Source organism: Maniola hyperantus, chromosome 12 (genome assembly GCF_902806685.2).
Source record: "Maniola hyperantus chromosome 12, iAphHyp1.2, whole genome shotgun sequence".
NCBI lineage: Eukaryota > Metazoa > Arthropoda > Insecta > Lepidoptera > Nymphalidae > Maniola > Maniola hyperantus.
This window is the reverse complement of record NC_048547.1, coordinates 11,043,773-11,063,231: the sequence shown is the minus strand read 5'-3', so window position 1 is coordinate 11,063,231 and position 19,459 is coordinate 11,043,773. Positions and strand designations below refer to the sequence as shown.

Genomic DNA, 19,459 nt, shown 5'->3' with positions numbered 1-19,459 from the left:
ACTTATATCATCACAAACTTTAATGGGGTCGATATTTAGAGTCCAAGATAGATAGGTATTAGAGGCAGAGGTTATCATCCAAAACAAAATAGTTTAAATTAAGTAAGTACCTACTTACTTATCTCTATAATATAAAATGAATCACTTAATGTGTTGGTCATTGCAAATCTCGAGAACAGCTAAACCAATTTCGCTAATTCTGTTTTTATAATATTCCTTGAAGTACGAGGATGGTTCTTACGGAGAGAAAAATTTAAAAAAATTAAATCGACTGTTAGGCGGAACGAAGTTCGCCAGGGCAGCTAGTTACATATATGTTTTTTTGGATCATTGTGTATGCTACCGGCAATGTGTATAATTCAGTCATTCCATAGAATATCTAGTCATTCCATCAAAATATACCGGATTTGTTTTGGCAACGTATAATAAAATATGTAATCTATCGTTTACCATGTCATACCTTTCCTAGACATTGTATAGAATTCCTAGGCATATTCTATACAATTCTTAAATGTTCTTATAAAAAGGATAAAAGTAACATTAGGTATACCGTGGAGTTAGTAAATACTTAAATAAAAAATAAAACAGATAAACTGAGAATACGATATTTGCCTATGTCACAAATAAATTATTTCTCAGAGATTATTATTATAGAAATACAATAACTCTTGTAAGTATAATATAATATTCGGTAATAAATATATATATTCGGTATGAATAATATATATTAGGTAATAAATTAAATTATTTTTTACTTTTTAGTGTTTGTGGTTGGTTATTGAAGTCGGTTTTTATAATTTAAAATTTTTATTTCTTAAATTTTTAGTGACCCCAGTAGGTAGGTATTAAGATATGCTATGCCTGGTTAAAAACCTACTGTTTACTAAGCTATTATACCAATCGCGTGCAATTTACTGTTACCCATTAAGGAGTTCCGTTCTCCATTTTCGAAGATATTCATCAGATCTTCACCAAATTAAAATAGGACCACTTCTGAAATATGACTTACCAAACAAAAAAGAAATATCAAATTGGCGGAGTAATCGCGTAACAAACATACAAAAAAATAAAAATATAAGTACAGTCGTATTAATAACCTCCTCCTTTTTTTAGTCGGTTAAATGCTGTCAAGCAATTTGATTTGACCTCTACATACAAATTTAATAAATATTAGGTACCTACATAATATATTCCTACCTTCTTAATCCCATATTCTTTTTAATCTTATCTACATATTCATATCACCACGATAATCAATCGTCAATCAATGCAGTATTTTTTATCAGTCTCTATAGGTACCTACGAATTTAATAACTTAGGTTTTCTAATTTGCATTTTGCAACAACGTGCTAAACTGCTAACCCGTTAGGGGCGCGGCGATTGCCGTTTTTACCCGACTATGGCAAAGCCAAAAGGAAGGGTTATGATTTTGGCAGGCTATGTATGTATGTTTGTTTGTCTATCTATGCGTGTTCTACTATAGCGGCTAAACTACTTCATGAAAATGTCAATTGATTCGTTGTTATGGTCCGGGTGACATTAAACTACATTTTATAGGTACGAACCAAAAAAAAATCGATCTGACGGATGTTATACACAGAAAAGTGTCTTTAATTTTTTTTATATAGTATCGAGTGGATTTATGTCAAATGAAAGAGAAAATAATTAATAATAATAATAATATAAGTAGTATACTATTAAAATATACCAAGCGACAGTTACCTTTACCAGTTACTTTACTAAAATATTTCAGCGTTTACTTACGTAATTAAGACGGTCGTAGTCAGGTTTTAGTTTTCAACTTTATTTCATGATTTGATTTTATCATTGCCTAGCGATCGATAATAAGAAATTCTTATAAATAAAAAATGAAAATGTTTGTGTAACGCGTATAAAATGAGATCTCACTCGCCATTTTAACTGTATGTGTCAACTGTCATGTCAAAGTAGGATTGAAGTCCTTATTTTAAAGGTGAACCGTACTTTTGACATACCTAGGTATCAGTTGAAACAGAGTTAAAATGGCGAGTGAGTTCTCATTTTGTACGGACTATATATCATTCTAGACGTTCGCGCATAGGTAGTTCATCCGATTGCTTTGAAATTTTGTACAGTTGTAGGCATTTCGTGAAGGTTTCTAACATAACTACCATCAACGTATGAAAGGTCGCGCGTGGTCGTTCAAACAAAAGAGAGAGGCATTGCTATTATTAAAAGTCCCGTATTTTATCCACCCACGGGCTATGTGATGTGATACCTATAGTTCGAAACATAAATCTTGAGATTTATAGATCATTCCTACTTTGTGTTCGCTCAGACTTTACTTAGAATTAAAACGAAACAGATTTAAGTCAGAGACTTTAATATCGGGCACACTTTAATTACCTACTGTGTCTTTGACCGGAATCTAAGATTGATTAAAAGGTAATTAAAAGGTAATTAAGTGTTGATGCTTTTTTGTCTGCTGTTTCTCTACAACGAATTGATCTAGATCAGAGATGTTCCCACTGTTCCCATTATCTATATACCTAGACGAATATACTGAAATCTTTTATCCCGGAAAAACAAATATATCGAAGTCCCCACGGGATTTTTACAACATACTTAATTCGCGCGGATGAATTCGCGGGCGTCATCTAGTTACGTTAGCCGTACTAATACTAAGTAATTGAATTCGATAGTGCGATTCTTTTTTTTTTTTTTAAGAATATTAGCCATATTAAATGACTAATATTCGCCTTTCCTCTCCAATTAAGCGTCAGGCTTGTGCTAGGAGTAGGTACGACAATAGTGCAACGGGCGGGATTTGAACCGTCGACCTTTCGGTTTTCAGTCCACTCCTATACCAGTTGAGCTATTGAGGCTCACCTAACACATTCCTCACATTACCTAAATAGATAAGATAACTTTTTTATTTAGGTAGGTACCTACCTAAATAAAAAAGTTATCTTATCTAATCTTCTTTACATAACACATACTTAAGTAATAAATACCTAATTATTATGTTTTCTAAAAAAATTGTCGTTACCACAGACAAATAAAAGAAACGTGAAGCCAAATTAAAACTAACTTTTCTTGGTCAATATTGCAATTTTATGAAGTAGCAAAGTAAGTAATTTAATTTAAAACTAGCTTATGCTCGCGACTTCGTCCGCGTGGACTACACAACTTTCAATGCCCTATTTTATCCCCTTAGGGGTTGAATTGTCAAAATTCCTTTCTTAGCGGATGCCTACGTCATAATAGCTATCTGCATGCCCAGCCCGATCCATCCAGTAGTTTAAGCTGTGCGTTGATAGATCAGTCAGTCAGTCACCTTTTCCTTTTACATATTTAAAGATTATGGGTGGATTCACAGAAGCGTCTCGCATACGGTGTTTTTGCGCTGCCGTAAAAAACAATAGAAATTACTGCCTTTTGCGGCAATCAGTAAAAAAAACTGGTCAAGTGCGAGTCAGACTCGTGCATCTTGGTTCCGCTACAGAAGAAGAAAAACGGTAAGAATCATTTTTGGTAACGAACCGCAAACCTAACGGTGTTTTCTTATGGAGTCGCTCCACTGCGCGAATGATTATGAGTTTATTGTTAATATCACAAAAACTATGATAGAGCGTTCATTTTATTTTCCTGTAAAATATACACAAATTACTATTGATCATAATTATTTCAGATTTTTCGATGGGTAAACTTTGGAGATATGGAAGATAAGAACCTTTGAACGGTATTTTTTTCAACATTTTGCACGATAAATCAAAAACTATTGTGCTTCAAAATAAATAAAAATCTGTTTTTGAGTGTACAAGTAAAGCCCTTTCATATGATACACCACTTGGTATACTTTGGAAATTAAAAATACTAATTCTTTGCTCATGAACACGTTTTCTTTTCTTGTGATGTAACCACAAATTCACGGTTTTAGGATTTTTCCTTTACTTGTGCTATAAGACCTACCTACCTGCCTTTCATGTTTCTAGGTGAACGGGAAGTACCCTATAGGTTTTCTTGACATACAGACAGACAGACAGATAGACAGACAGACAACGACATTTTTCCTTTTGAGGTATGGAACCAAAAAAAATGTATTTCCTGCAGAATAAGGCGGCTGCGCCGGGTTGGAACGGGCTCTTCCATTTTGACATGTCCGCGCAAATTATATATACTTAATACCTACATGAATAGCTATCATGTTTGAACAACAAAGGGCTGCTGAGGAAGTGGCCTCGATGCGACTCGATAGCATATCAAACGGTCATTAGTCTTTCGTGCTGGCGTGTGACGCATGCAGCAAACTGAAACTTTGTTATGAATTTTATAGCCTTTTTATTGCCCTTGCTTGCACACTTTAAGATTTAAGTACTGTTATCTAATGTGAAGAAGTAAGTAACTGTTACTAACACAGATTTGAATCTCTTCATGGTAGAAAACTACGTCGGCGTCGCTTCCCGCCGCGCCGTCGTCGTCGGTCTCTCTGCGATTCTGTACGCTATTTTAGTAGGTACCTAACCCTGAACATTGAAAATTTTACTTAGACAATCCTACATTTTCTTGTATCTTATGATTCCTGCTTTTCGATTCGTGTGTAATTCGGTAAAGAAATCGAAAAAAAATCGGTTACTGTAACTTAATAGCCTTGAAGTTTGAGCTGATTCTATAAGGGCAACTCATGCGAGGCATGATATCATTAGTTTGGTAATTAGATAGGTGAAAATGGTTTTTATCTCCATGATTCTGAGAAGAGACTCGTGCTCAGTAGTGAGTCGGCAGCCGACAGTGGGTTGATGATGATGATGAATAAGAGGCATATTATTTTGAAATCAAAGACAGACGGGTACTTCAATATTATTTATTTAGATTAGGTAAGTATATTGCATAACATGAGTATTTAAGTTCTTATAAAATTTTATTGCATCTTATAAAATCTTATGTTAGAAATTAAACTTATTATACAGATAATAAAATATAATATTAGGTAAGTGGGTACCTAAGCATGTCTACCAAGTCTTTACTCTTTACTATATTGACGCAGTATGGTAAAGTACGAGTATGCCGTGCTCATTATCTGAAAATGTTAGAGAAAATGTGTTAATTCTTTCGGTAGCCATCGTTATGGACAGCTACGGGGGCATAAAGCTAATTTGAATTACGGGTAAGTAGGTAAGTATTACATATTATAGTCATACCACAGTTTTACGATCTCTACCTACTTACCACACTAATAGTGAGGGTATTTTAAAAATGGATTTGTATTTGTTAGATCGGTTACGCACTCATCCGATCCGAATCCGTGAAAATATGGACATAAAAAACTCAGACCACATTCGGATATTGCTTACGCACTCTGAATTGCAAAAGCGTTCACAAACAGTACTACGGACTCTATGGATACTTCGGCCTGAATATTTCTTTCGAATTGTAGACTCTCGGATGACGGAGAGAAATTGGATGACGGAAGTAGGACTAGTGCGTAAACTACTATACAAAAAGTTCTATGACTACTTCGGAACGTATTTCCACGCGGAACGAATGCAGTGCGTAAGCGCTCTTAGTAATGATATAAAATTATTAATTACTAGATGATGCCCGCGACTTCGTCCGCCTGGATTTAGATTTTTAAAAATTCCGTGGGAACTTTTTGCTTTTCCAGGATAAAAAGTAGCCTTCCTCGGGTTGGAAGCTACTTATCGCTGTACCAAATTTCGTCACAATCAGTTGAACGAATGGGCCGTGGAAGCCTAGCAGACAGACAGACGGACAGACAGATAGACAGACACACTTTCGCATTTATAATAATAGAATGGATGGATTAATGGATTATTATTTATCTAATGAAGTTACCTACTTAGTTTAATAAAATTCATGATCTATGAATTTGTAGGAATTTGAAGAAATACGAGTGTTTTGACTTTTGGCGGTTTTTATTTGAGTGTCCTTCTGAAATTCGGAACGAATATTGGATATGGTGTTTACTGCTGGCGGTTTCGTATTCGATATACGAAACCTACTTAGATAGAATGTAGTAATGTATCATTTTTCATTGAATATACAAACCGAGGAGAAGGTTTCTAGATCGATATTGGGCAAGCCCGTGAACTTGATGCTGAGGGGCTGCTGCGTGCGCATGATGACCAGCGAGATGTCATTGCGCAGCAGCCGGCCCAGCGGCGTCGCGTGCCAGCCGCTGCTCCAAATTGCGTCGCCCACGGCGAATGCCTGACCATGATAAATTGCGATAAAAGTGAAGTGAATATACACCTAAATAAAACGCCAAATACTAATTAAATACACTGTATTAATTCAATATGACACTTATTCTTTTTTCCATTGCCTATAGTCTTGGATGAAATACATAAGTAGTACAACTTTGTGTCCATCGTCTGACGCCATGGTTTTTCCTGCCTCCTTTCACCAACCTCCCAAAAAGGTCCTAAGCCCCTTTTCCGATAATGTTTCTTTTTTTTAACCGACTTCAAAAAAAGGAGGAGGTTCTCAATTCGACTGTATGTTTTTAATAATCCATATTACATCTCTGGATTCTAGCATTTTGATGTGCCACTTATAGATTCTTTTTAATGAAATACTGAGCAAAGTTAATGTAGCTTAAGCATAAGAGATGCAGCAGCACTGGATTCGGTGGATCCTCACGCCTAAAGACTCGAGATTGGCGAAATGGTAACGACTGGTCAGCTCTTAGCTCCAAAGTTAAATATCGGCGCGAGGTTGCCTGACTGTCGGTATCCCACGGGATATTTATATTTCGGAGAGTGTTCTAAGAAACTGTTTGCTCTACTTAGCTCTCCTCTTGTCATTAGGTACTCACGCGAATCCGCATTTGTACAATTTTTCACCTAGAATTTTTTATACTTACAGTTTCGTTGAATTTTTTAATTTAAGTAAATAGTTCATGAAATCTTACTTTGTCTCTAAATAGTGTCCCGAGGTAGCACGGTATCCAAAGCTGCGCGCAACTCGCAACGGTAACCATTGCAAAGATAACATTGAATTTCCCTTGCTCCAACGACTAAAATACAGTGAACATACAGTACACGACAGTAAAGAATGTACCTACCTACATCGAGTCTTCGACCTTTAGAATGAGATTTCGGCTTTCTAGAGCGTTGTCTCTGTCACTGATACCTATGTGACGTTTTGCGACAGAGACAATGCTCTACAATACCGCTATCTCTTTCTAAAGATCGTTTCTGCTGCGTACTGTAAATAGTTTTTAGGAAGAATGCTTTCCGAGGCTGTAGAAAGTTTTCGAAATTTTTAACGAAAAAACACTGTCATTTTGACATAGTGGACTTACATGCGTGCATTATGTTCTTTAATCCATACTTATATTATAAATACGAAAGTGTGTCTGTCTGTCTGTTTGTCTGCTAGCTTTTCAGGGCTCAACCGTTCATCCGATTTTGACGAAATTTGGTACAGAAATAGCTTGCATCCCGGGGAATGACATAGGCTACTTTTTATCCCGGAAAATTGAAGAGTTCCCACAGGATTTTTAAAAACCTAAATCCACGCGGATGAAGTCGGAGGCATCATCTAGTCTAATAATAATCAAGAGAAGGCGAACAGTGGCCGTGATAAATTACAAACCTAAATATCAAACATCCTACCTATTGCAATTTTGCTATTTGTCGATTGATAGCCTAGTCTATATCTACTCGTGTGGCCTAGCTCTACTTGTAGATAGGTACGTTTATAAACTACTTAGGCTACTTACTTCAGCTACTTGGTAGGCCATCAAGCAAATGGGAACTGAGCTGAACATCACTTGGTAGACTAGCAGAGGACCGCAGACTGATGAGACTGTATCGATCGATCTGCCGAGTTTAATGTTGTTTTAATATCTAATTTTTTTTAAAAATTATATCTATATATATAATATCTAATATCTAATTAATATTTGTTTATTAGGGTTCCGTATCTCAAAAGAAAAAAGGAACCCTTATAGGATCGCTTCGTTGTCTGTCCATTGGTCGTGTCTGTCAAGAAAACCTATAGGGTGCTTCCCGTTGACCTAGAATCATGAAATTTGGCAGATAGGTAGGTCGTATAGCACAACTGAAGGAAAAAGTCCAAAAACCGTAAATTTGTGGTTTAAAAAAATAAAATAAAATGTGTTTCAATTTTCAAAGTAAGATAACTATACCAAAAAGGGTATGAAAGGGCTTACTTGTACCTTCTAATACATATTTTTTTAATGCATAATAGTTTTTGATTTATCATACAAAATGAAAAAATGACAAAAAATATCCAAGTACGGAACCCTCGGTGCGCGAATCTAACTCGCACTTGGCCGGTTTTTACTTATGTTAAAGCAGATAGCTACTTAAACAAATCACTGTAATTAGGTAGGTAGGTACAGTGTACACCTCTAACTTTTCGGAGTTATGTGCGTTTTTTTTTTTTTTAAAGAATATTAGCCATGTTAAATGACTAATATTCCCCTTTCCTCTCCAACTAAGCATCAGGATTGTGCTAGGAGTAGGTACGACAATAGTGCAACGGGTGGGGTTTGAATCGGCGACCTTTCGGTTTTCAGTCCACTCCTTTACCGGTTAAATAAAATATCACTTGCTTTAACGGTGAAGGACAGCATCGTGAGGAAACCTGCATGCCTGAGAGTTCTCCATAATGTTCTCAAAGGTGTGTGAAGTCTGCCAATCCGCACTTGGCCAGCGTGTAGGCTATGGCCAAAGCCTTTCTCACGCTGAGAGGAGACCATGTGCTCTGTAGTGAGCCGGTGATGGGTTGATCATGATGATGATGATGATGATGAGGTAGGTACTTTTAGGTAGGTATATTTTTCATATATTATGTATATAATTATTTATGATAAGTATTATTATTGTATATAAGTTGATTTGGGTATTTATTATAAGATATTTATGTAGTTTATTAGATTCTAGTACCGTAGACCTATTCCACTTCTTGATACGCCTTACTCACAACCTTGAATGGGAAGCTGGAAGAAATCTCTGTTTAGAGATAAGCATTTCCGATGTAACTTAATTTATTATTACTTTGTAACTACAATTTTTGGTACATGAATAATAAAAAAAAAATAAAAAAAAATACTTACTGAATAACCAAATTATGCCATTTGACAATTCTCCTCATCCTACTGTTAAGGATTAACTGCACTTCTATTCGACGAGGCTCATATTTAGAGAGTTCCACCACGCTGGGGTCGAGGTCATTGAAAAGTACTTCGCAGTCATAGATTATCATACTCATCAAGTAATAGTAATGCAGGAAAATGTGAAATAGGATATACACGTAAACTGAAACATACGAAATACGAATCATAATTAATCAGAACTAGCTAATGCCCGCGACTTCGTACGCGTGGTTTTAGGTTTTTAAAAAAGCCCGTGGAAACTCTTTGAATTCCCGGGATAAAAGGTAGCATATATGTCACTCTCCAAGTCTTTAACTAGTTATACCCATGCAAAAAATCATGTCTATCCGTTGCTCCGTTGCGACGTGATTGTAGGACAAACCAACAAACCAACAATCCCGCGGGAACTCTTTGAATTCCCGGGATAAAAGGTAGCATATATGTCACTCTCCAGGTCTTTAACTAGTTATACCCATGCAAAAAATCATGTCTATCCGTTGCTCCGTTGCGACGTGATTGTAGGACAAACCAACAATCCCGCAGGAACTCTTTGAATTCCCGGGATAAAAGGTAGCATATATGTCACTCTCCAGGTCTTTAACTAGTTATACCCATGCAAAAAATCATGTCTATCCGTTGCTCCGTTGCGACGTGATTGTAGGACAAACCAACAAACCAACAATCCCGCAGGAACTCTTTGAATTCCCGGGATAAAAGGTAGCATATATGTCACTCTCCAGGTCTTTAACTAGTTATACCCATGCAAAAAATCATGTCTATCCGTTGCTCCGTTGCGACGTGATTGTAGGACAAACCAACAATCCCGCGGGAACTCTTTGAATTCCCGGGATAAAAGGTAGCCTGTCACGGTAATATTATGTATTTAATGATACCGAGCCTATGTCACTCTCCAGATCTTTAACTAGTTATACCCATGCAAAAATCACGTCTATCCGTTTTTCCTTTGAGACGTGATTGAAGGACAAACCAACAAACAAACACACTTTTGCAATCAGAAATCATAATAGTTTTTAACAGTATATAATACAAAGGAGTAGGTATAGTAGTATATAATACAAAATAATCACATCGCGTTACACAAACTTACCACAGAATGTCTGTTTACGCCATTTATTATATTTGCAAATAATCTATTATATACACACATACGCACATTCAAACTCACACATAAACATGTACGCAATGACATTTCCTTTCAAATTCCCCTTCAGTCCGATTCCGCATTCTGGCGCTTACGCACGCTGAAAACCGCTCCTGTTTTGCACAACGAATGTGCCACGCAATTAAAAACACCCGCTCCGCTCCAAAAAGTGTGTAAACTCGCGAAATCAAGTGAAAACCGCAACTAATAAATAAACGCTAATTAATCCGCTAAAATAAGTGATCTGAACAAACCGTCAAGCAAAATAGGTACCTATAAAAAGTGCAAAATTAACCTATGACGTGTACATATTATCGCTAAACAATCTTGCTATCGAAACCCCTTAATTAAAATCAGTGCAGTTAAGTGTATCGGAAGGTCATCCCAAAGGTCATCATCAGCAAGGAGCAGATCCCCACTCACCAGTGACCGCCTGAAGCTCAGGTAATCCCACAATCCTTGTGGTCCTTCGAACCGGATTTAATCCTTTTGTTCCATCGACCGGGATCCGATCCTTTTGTTCCCATCGTCCTGGATCCAATCTGTTCCCTAACTATCCCGTTTGACCTTTAAACCTTCCATATTCCCTCAAAAAACACTTACAACAAAACACTGAAAACGCTATTTATATATTCCAATACTTATTTCATAGGTAAGAATCAAATCACGCTTCATACATCGAGTACCGAATTTATTAAAAAATATACAAAAATTTTGTATATTTACGCATATTTGTGTTCAGATCATCGCATTATATTATATTAACGCATTATATATAATTATTTACATGTATTTCTCAGTATTTTAGGTTTTAAGTTTTTTTTTAATTCTACCTGCATTCCGTTCGATAAATTATTCTTTGATCCATAATTATAATCGACCTTATTCGTTTGAAATAACGCTTACTATCGTATATCAAAAGTCAAAATGGCTAAGACAAAGGAATCGACTAATGTAGAAATCGTTAAATTGGAAGCAAAAAAGGAATTTTTATTTCAATCAGTTCAGCAAATTTATGATTTGTCACTTAAGGTGAGTGACCACGCACACAGAACGACTTTCATGTCCCGCATTCAATCTTTGGAAAAATTACGTCTAGATTTTACTACGAATTTAGATGAATTAATTTCAGCCTATTTAAACTCTGACCCTAAGTATGTTCCGAACTACTCCGCTCTTGGCGCGTTTGATACTTTATACTGTCAAATACAATATACGTTTAATGAGATTAAGACCGAGTCCACCACTTTGTCTCAGTGTGATAATCAATACAGTTTGTTAAACAAAAAGTTACCTCCGATAGATTTGAAGAGTTTTGATGGCAACCCTTCAAAATGGACAATTTTTTATGAAAATTTTGTGAATCTTATTCATAATAACAACAGACTCTCTGACATACAGAAGGTTCAATACTTGATTAGTTGTTTAACTGATAAGGCGCTCTTAGTCTGTTCAGGAATCCCGCCTACATCTGAAAACTATCTTATTATATGGAACGCATTATTAGAAAAGTATCAAGACACGAGGGTACAGGCAGCTCAATATATTGATACAATATTAAATTGTAAACAAAATCAACCGCTCGAATCTTTTGTTGATCAATTCTGCTCTGCGCAAGCAGCTTTGACACGTCTACCTATTAATAATTTGTCAGATTTTATGATAACGCATATCGCACTCTCGAAATTAAGTAAGGAGACTGTTTCATTGTTTGAACAGACGCATAAACACATTGAAATTCCTACTTTTTCTGATTTAAATACATTTTTAAAAGAACAACTAAAGATTCAAACTTTGCGAAGCACTCAAGTTCATCAAACTCCCAATAAAAAACCTATTTCATACAAACCTAAATCGCAAACTCAAACGTATACAAGTACAGTCGGCAACAACAATAATTATAATTTAAATTCGCAAAATACTCAACGCACTTGCATTATATGCAAAAATCAGAACGCTCATCCGCTCTATAAGTGTGAGGTTTTTAAAAGTCAAGACGCAAAAACTAGACTAGATATAGTGAGGAAAAATAGATTTTGTGAATTCTGCCTAGGTTTTCACTTAAAATTCCGCTGTAAAAGCCAGGGAAGGTGTGGAAATTGTGTATCTAGCTCACATCACAGCCTTTTATGTAACTCTTTTTCTAGACCTAGGTACGAACCTGGGACCTCACAGTCGCAAGCCCCCTCTTACTCACAGAACCGCTATGGTGCGAATAATAGCAGCGCTCCGATGCCGCCGCTACCGCAGAACGAGAGATCTAGTGATTTAACAAAAATTACAGCACCGCCCCCCGCGTCTCACACTCAAACAACTAGTCCTACCGAATTAGCACTGTCGGTGACCACGTCTTCGGGCAATTATTTAAAAAATACGACCGTACTTTTACCTACCGCCACAGTGCATGTATATAGTAACAATACGCAATACCCTATCCGCTTATTTTTAGATACAGGTTCAATGACTAATTTTATATCAAAAGAATGTTGCCAACGTTTAAATTTAAAAATTAAATTCGCTCCGTCAGTCGTAAAAGGCATTGGTCAAACAGAAAGCACATCACTGGGATTTGTAACTTTTAAAATTTATTCTCGCTTTGATCCACGCTGCTTTTATACTATTACCGCTAGGGTAATAGACACAATTACCGACCACTTACCTAACGCTCACATCGATGTCTCCCAGTTGAAATTTTTGCACTCATTACCAATGGCTGACGATAGTTATCACACTCCTGGACCAATCGATTGCCTGATAGGCAACGAATTGTTTCCATTTTTAATTGGATGTGACAAAGTAGTCTCACCTAATTCTTCTGTTGTTGCAATTCAAAGCACGCTAGGTTACATTCTCATGGGGAAAGCGGATTGTGAACCTCGCCACTCAACTCACCACTCTAACTCAGAAAAAACATTTTTATGTAATGTAGACGCACCTTCACTCGAAGAAATTACTGAACGCTTTTGGTCATTAGAAAACGTACCTAATAAAATTCACATAAGCCCAGACGATGAGGCATGTGAACGCATCTTTAAAGATACTTACTCACGCGATGAAACAGGTCGATATACTGTTCATTTACCCTTTAAAGATGACCCCGCTAAACTCGGCGACTCGTACTCGATTGCCAAACACCGCCTTCTTCAATTAGAGAAGAAATTAAACGCTAATCCCGCTCTTCGAAAAGATTATAACGCAACTATTCAGTCATACATTGACAAAGGTTATCTCACTAAAGTAGATAATCCTTCACGCGATATAAATTGTTATTATATTCCGCACAGAGCTGTTTATCGCCCTGATAAGCAGACTTCTAAGACTCGCATTGTTCTTAACGCTTCCAGTCGGACTACATCCGGAAAATCGCTTAATGATTTATTATATGTAGGTCCTAACTTACAGAATAATATATTTGAACTCTTAATAAATCTACGATTATTCTCATTCGCACTAACCGCAGATATTGAAAAACATTATTTTCAATTAAATTTAACGCCCGAGCATCATGCTTTTCAAAGGATTCTTTTTAGATTTGACACTGATCAATCTATCGACACTTATAATTTCACTGTCGTCTCATTTGGAGTATCTAGCTCACCCTATCTCGCCATGAGAGTAGTGCGTCAGCTAGCTGAAGATAGCATTGACAGGTACCCGCTCGCAGCTAATGAAGCCACTAATCACATGTATATGGACGATTACATAAACTCAATCGATGGTTTTGAGAAAGCCAAAGAAACCTATCATGAAATGGTTAATATGTTCAACGCAGGTGGTTTCAATTTAACTAAATGGATCTCCAATGACACCAAACTTCTCAGTGAAATTCCTAGCTCTCATAAAAATCCGCAAGCAATTAATTTTGATTCAGATGCTCAAGATGTTACGAAAATAGTAGGTATGCAGTGGCATCCTAAACTCGATACTTTCACTTTTAAAATCAACGCAAATGAGAGTCCTCGCGATTATACAAAACGCTTAATTCTTTCCATTACCGCTCGCCTTTACGATCCTGTTGGTCTAATAGGTCCAGTTACCGCTTTTATGAAACTTCTCGTCCAAGAATGTTGGAAATTAAATCTCGCCTGGGATACACCAGTACCCAGCTCGATCGCTCAACGATTTGAACAATTCTGTAAAGAACTACCGCATTTAGAAAAAATTAAAATTCCGCGCCATGTTGGTATGAACTCTGAATCCCATGTAACGCTTATAGGTTTTTCTGACGCTAGTGAAAAATGCTATGGAGCCACCGTATACATACGTGTGAGCCCAGATGAACATTCGCCTGGAACTGTTCATTTACTCGCATCAAAATCTAGAGTCGCACCGCTTAAGAAGACATCACTCGCTCGCCTCGAGCTTTGCGCATCTCTTCTATTAGCCAATTTAATCAATTTGGTACGCGAAACTCTTAGTAAACGCTGCAAAATAAATAATATTTACGCTTTTTCGGACTCAACAGTAACTCTTACATGGATTCATTCTCCCGCATATAAATTCCACACATTCGTCGCTAATAGAATTACAGAAATAAATTCAAAATTACCTTCTGAACATTGGTTTCACGTCAACGGATGCGAAAATCCCGCTGACATAATATCTCGTCCAATCACGCCTAAAGAATTATTAGAACGCAAACTCTGGTTCAACTCTCCTCAATGGACGACGCATCCTATATCGAAATGGCCCGTTACGCCTTTTCAAATAAACGCTCACAATGAAGATCTCGAAGAATCAAAAACTACTGTTTTAGCAGTTGAAACCTCTGTTTCTGACGCTCAACATCCCATTGAAAATTTGGCCGAACGCTCTTCTAGCTGGTCCAAATTACTGCGCACCATGGTTTACATATTAAGATTCTCTAAACTCTTGAAATCACGCGGTTCTATTACAGTTTCAGATCTTGACTTTGCAGAAATGTATGTAATTCGCTATGTTCAAAATAAACATTTCTCTCAAGATATTCACGCTCTCAAAAATAATAGACTTTGCTCTAAATCAATGTTAAAACTTAACCCGTTTCTCACAGACGACATCATCAGAGTTGGTGGTCGTTTAAGCAACTCACAATTAAATTTTGGGCAAAAGCACCCTATAATATTACCTTCTAAAGACCGCATTACTCAGCTAATAGTTGATTATTATCATATCACTAATTTGCATACAGGGCCCGCGTTAGTACTCGCGTTACTTAGACAGAAGTTCTGGATCATTGCAGCCAGAAACTTGATTCGCCAACGTGTACACAAATGCAATATTTGTTTTCGCGTAAACCCTCAATCTACTTTTCCACAAATGGGAGAGTTGCCCGCCTTTAGAGTAGCGCAAGTTAAAGCCTTTGTTCACACCGCTGTGGACTACATGGGACCTTTTTTCGTAACTCACATTCGCCGTCGAGGTATTAAAAGTCATAAAGCGTACGTCTGCATATTTACTTGCATGACTACCAAGGCAGTACACCTAGAATTAGTCTCAGACCTCAGTTCAGACTTATTTCTCGCTGCTTTTCTGAGACTAAACGCACGCAAAGGCCCAGTAAGTCTGGTTTACAGCGATGGAGCTACTAACTTTTTTGGAGCTAAACGCAAATTAAATGAAATTTACACTCTCATACAGTCCAATGCTCATAAAAATTTCATAGAGAATCGTCTCGCAGAACATCGTATTCAGTTTAAGCATAGTCCACCTTATGGCCCTCATTTCAACGGCCTCAGCGAAATTAACGTTCGCTGTGTGAAAACTCATTTGTATAAAGTTATAGGGACACAAATCCTTACTTATGAAGAATTGAATACAGTTCTAGTTCAAATTGAAAACTTATTAAATAGTAGACCATTATGTACTCTAAGTTCTGATCCGTCAGATCTTTCCGCGCTAACGCCTAACCATTTTCTCAATCTCACTCCCGCAAAGTATTTACCTGTCGAGGATTTATCAGATATTCCCGACAGCCGCTTATCGCGCTATCAATTACTAACTAAAATCACTTGTTCTTTCTGGAAACGTTGGAGCCAAGAATATTTAACTTCTCTACAACACAGACAGAAATGGAATACTCCCTCCAATCCTGTAGGTCTTGGAGCTGTTGTTGTTATCAAAGATTCTAACGTTCATCCCCTTTGCTGGCCTTTAGGAGTTATAGAAGAACTCTATCCAGGGAAAGACAGTGTAATTCGAGCAGTCAAAGTTAGAACGCGTTCCGGAAACTACATCAGACCAGTAGTACGGATATGCCCTCTACCTTCTCAATAGGCTGCTATTAATTCTACTAACTCTATTAATTAATTTTAATTTTTTAATTTTGTTTTTTTTAACGCTTTAATTTTATCACGCTTTTCGTTCTGTTTAGAGGCTTGCCTCTAGGCCGGGGGAGTTGTTTACGCCATTTATTATATTTGCAAATAATCTATTATATACACACATACGCACATTCAAACTCACACATAAACATGTACGCAATGACATTTCCTTTCAAATTCCCCTTCAGTCCGATTCCGCATTCTGGCGCTTACGCACGCTGAAAACCGCTCCTGTTTTGCACAACGAATGTGCCACGCAATTAAAAACACCCGCTCCGCTCCAAAAAGTGTGTAAACTCGCGAAATCAAGTGAAAACCGCAACTAATAAATAAACGCTAATTAATCCGCTAAAATAAGTGATCTGAACAAACCGTCAAGCAAAATAGGTACCTATAAAAAGTGCAAAATTAACCTATGACGTGTACATATTATCGCTAAACAATCTTGCTATCGAAACCCCTTAATTAAAATCAGTGCAGTTAAGTGTATCGGAAGGTCATCCCAAAGGTCATCATCAGCAAGGAGCAGATCCCCACTCACCAGTGACCGCCTGAAGCTCAGGTAATCCCACAATGTCTGTGGGACAACTACAGCACAGACGAATATTTGAAAGCACAGAAGCATTTCGTAGTTAGGGGTACGGTAAGGGTCGTCATTCGGAAGCCAAGTAGGAAAGATCAAAGGCCTGATGAGGTCTTCAGTTTGAGTCGCAAATAATCTTTGATACAAAAGGACTGCTAATGTTCTGGAGAAATACATAAAGGCGATCATCAGGGTGAAACCAAACCACGATATACACAGTTGCCATATCAGCAGTTGTCCTTTGAGAAATGTGTTTCTGGAATTTTAAAGAAACAAAGTCAAAGTCAAATAATTTATTGAAAGTAAGTAGGTAAGTACTATTGTTCATTTTTGATATAATTAAAAGAGAAATCCTATTTCTGCATAAAAGTGTTTAGGGTTTCATAATTCATACCCAAAGGGTAAAACGGTGCCCTATTAATGTACTCTGTTGTCCGTCTGTCTGTCCGCGTGTCACGTAGTCTCTAGTTCGAAGACGAAATTAGTTACAAACCTGATGATATAGTTTATTTTAGTATATTTGGTTTAGAAAGTTGACCCTTAAACGAGTCATCATCATCATCAACCAATAGACGTCCACTGCTAGACATAGGTCTGGAAGGAGTATGGCAGTTATTATTAAACCCATACCCCTTTGGTTTCTACACGGCATCGTATCGGAACGCTAAATCACTTGGCGGCACGGCTTTGCCGAACGGGTGGTAACTAGCCACGGCCGAAGCCTCCCATCAGACCACACCAGAAATTAAGAAATTTTAAAATTCCAAACCCCTGCTGGGAATCGAACCCGAGACTTCTCTCTAATAAGACCACAGCGCTTACCACTGCGCCAGGGAGGTTTTTTATTATTTATTGTTATAGCGGCAATAGAAACACTATGTGAAAATTTCAACTTTCTACTTATAACGGATCCATGAAATACAGCCTATTGACATACAGACGGACATCGGAGGCCTATGGGAGTAATAGGGTCTCGTTGACACTCTTTGGGTATGGAACCCTAAAAATTACATCAAAATAATAGAAGTAGTTTCCCGTACCTACCTGTATTTTGACTCTAAACTGCAAATGTACTGAAAGTCTCTGTCCATAGAATAAAGCAGGTCCACGAGCTTTCTTTTATTAACAAGTAAACTTGTAATAACTATAGGGACTGTAAATACAGTAATTAAATAGTAAAAAGATTCAGTGGCAAATGAATAATCCTTTATAGCAACTCCGTGGTAAATAAACATTAATTCATAAGCTGACGATATTAATGCTGCTGCGCTGATTAATAATGGCCATACAAATCTGTGAACAAAAACGTACTGTTTATCGTAATAATATTATGGTCTTATAAAGTAACTAGTAATATACCTACCTACCTAATTATAATTTGCTGTACCATTTTTTTTCTCGTGAGGAAAATCCATCCATGGATACCACCCGGCCACGGTTATGCAGTAGTTATGTCGGACATAGAGGTTTTTAGTCGGTACCGACTATATAAAAATATAATATAAAAATACTTAACAGTTTTAGCACAAATTATTATTATTTAACTTTAAATAAACCTTAAGTCCGTCTTGCCTCTTCGTCCTCTATAAGTACAAACGAAATTCAAATAATTAAGTAGGTACCCCAATTCAATCCCGAAAAATCTGTGCGAACGCACAAAATACGAACATTCAAATACTTATTTTTATGTTAGAATATTAGGTTTTTATGTAAGAAGCAATAAATCAAGATACCTGATATAAGAATCGGCGTTATGAAAAAAAATTCCGTTCAACATAAGAAATACTCCCATCTGTGGGTGATATTTGAAAAGACCGATATTTGGACAGTCGTTGTCAAAATCGCTCTTAGTAAAAAAATTCTTAAGAATCTGCGTCGCCATATCTGAAAATACATACGTAAGAATTAACTGAAATAAGTTTAGTCTTTGAAATAAAATACGCATGTAGTATTTATACCCCTGATATTATATAACTACATATCTTTACAATACAAATTACTTTTAAAATTAATAATTGTATCTAATAAAAATCGTTTTATTGTAGGTGGGTATGTCTGGTAATAAGTTTTTAAAATCAATTTAATAATTACAATTTGCACCACTTTGGTTGCCTGGTTTTTTGGTCATTCAGATAGTCTTCTATATAATGGGAATTTGTATAAAACAGTGGTCATTATGGCATTCTGAGGCTCGCAGAGTCTGGATCTGGATGCTTCCTAAATTAACCTTGCTTCTGATCAAATGAAAATTGCAGGAAAATTGTATGGAAATGTATTTTGATATT

At 36.8% G+C, this 19,459-nt stretch overlaps 1 protein-coding gene across 1 annotated transcript; it reads right to left on the bottom strand.

The window, feature by feature from the left end:
- Window positions 1–4,946: 4,946 nt before the first annotated feature.
- Window positions 4,947–19,065, bottom strand: LOC138403122 (odorant receptor 13a-like). Its single transcript, XM_069502354.1, has 8 exons — window positions 18,908–19,065; window positions 18,219–18,467; window positions 17,154–17,430; window positions 9,089–9,285; window positions 7,727–7,826; window positions 6,914–7,018; window positions 6,049–6,210; window positions 4,947–5,059 (listed from the first exon to the last, which is right to left on the bottom strand). Exons 1-8 carry the CDS (start codon window positions 19,054–19,056, stop codon window positions 5,003–5,005), a joined length of 1,296 nt encoding a protein of 431 aa, XP_069358455.1. The 5' UTR covers window positions 19,057–19,065; the 3' UTR covers window positions 4,947–5,002.
- Between the last annotated feature and the right edge of the window lie 394 nt (window positions 19,066–19,459).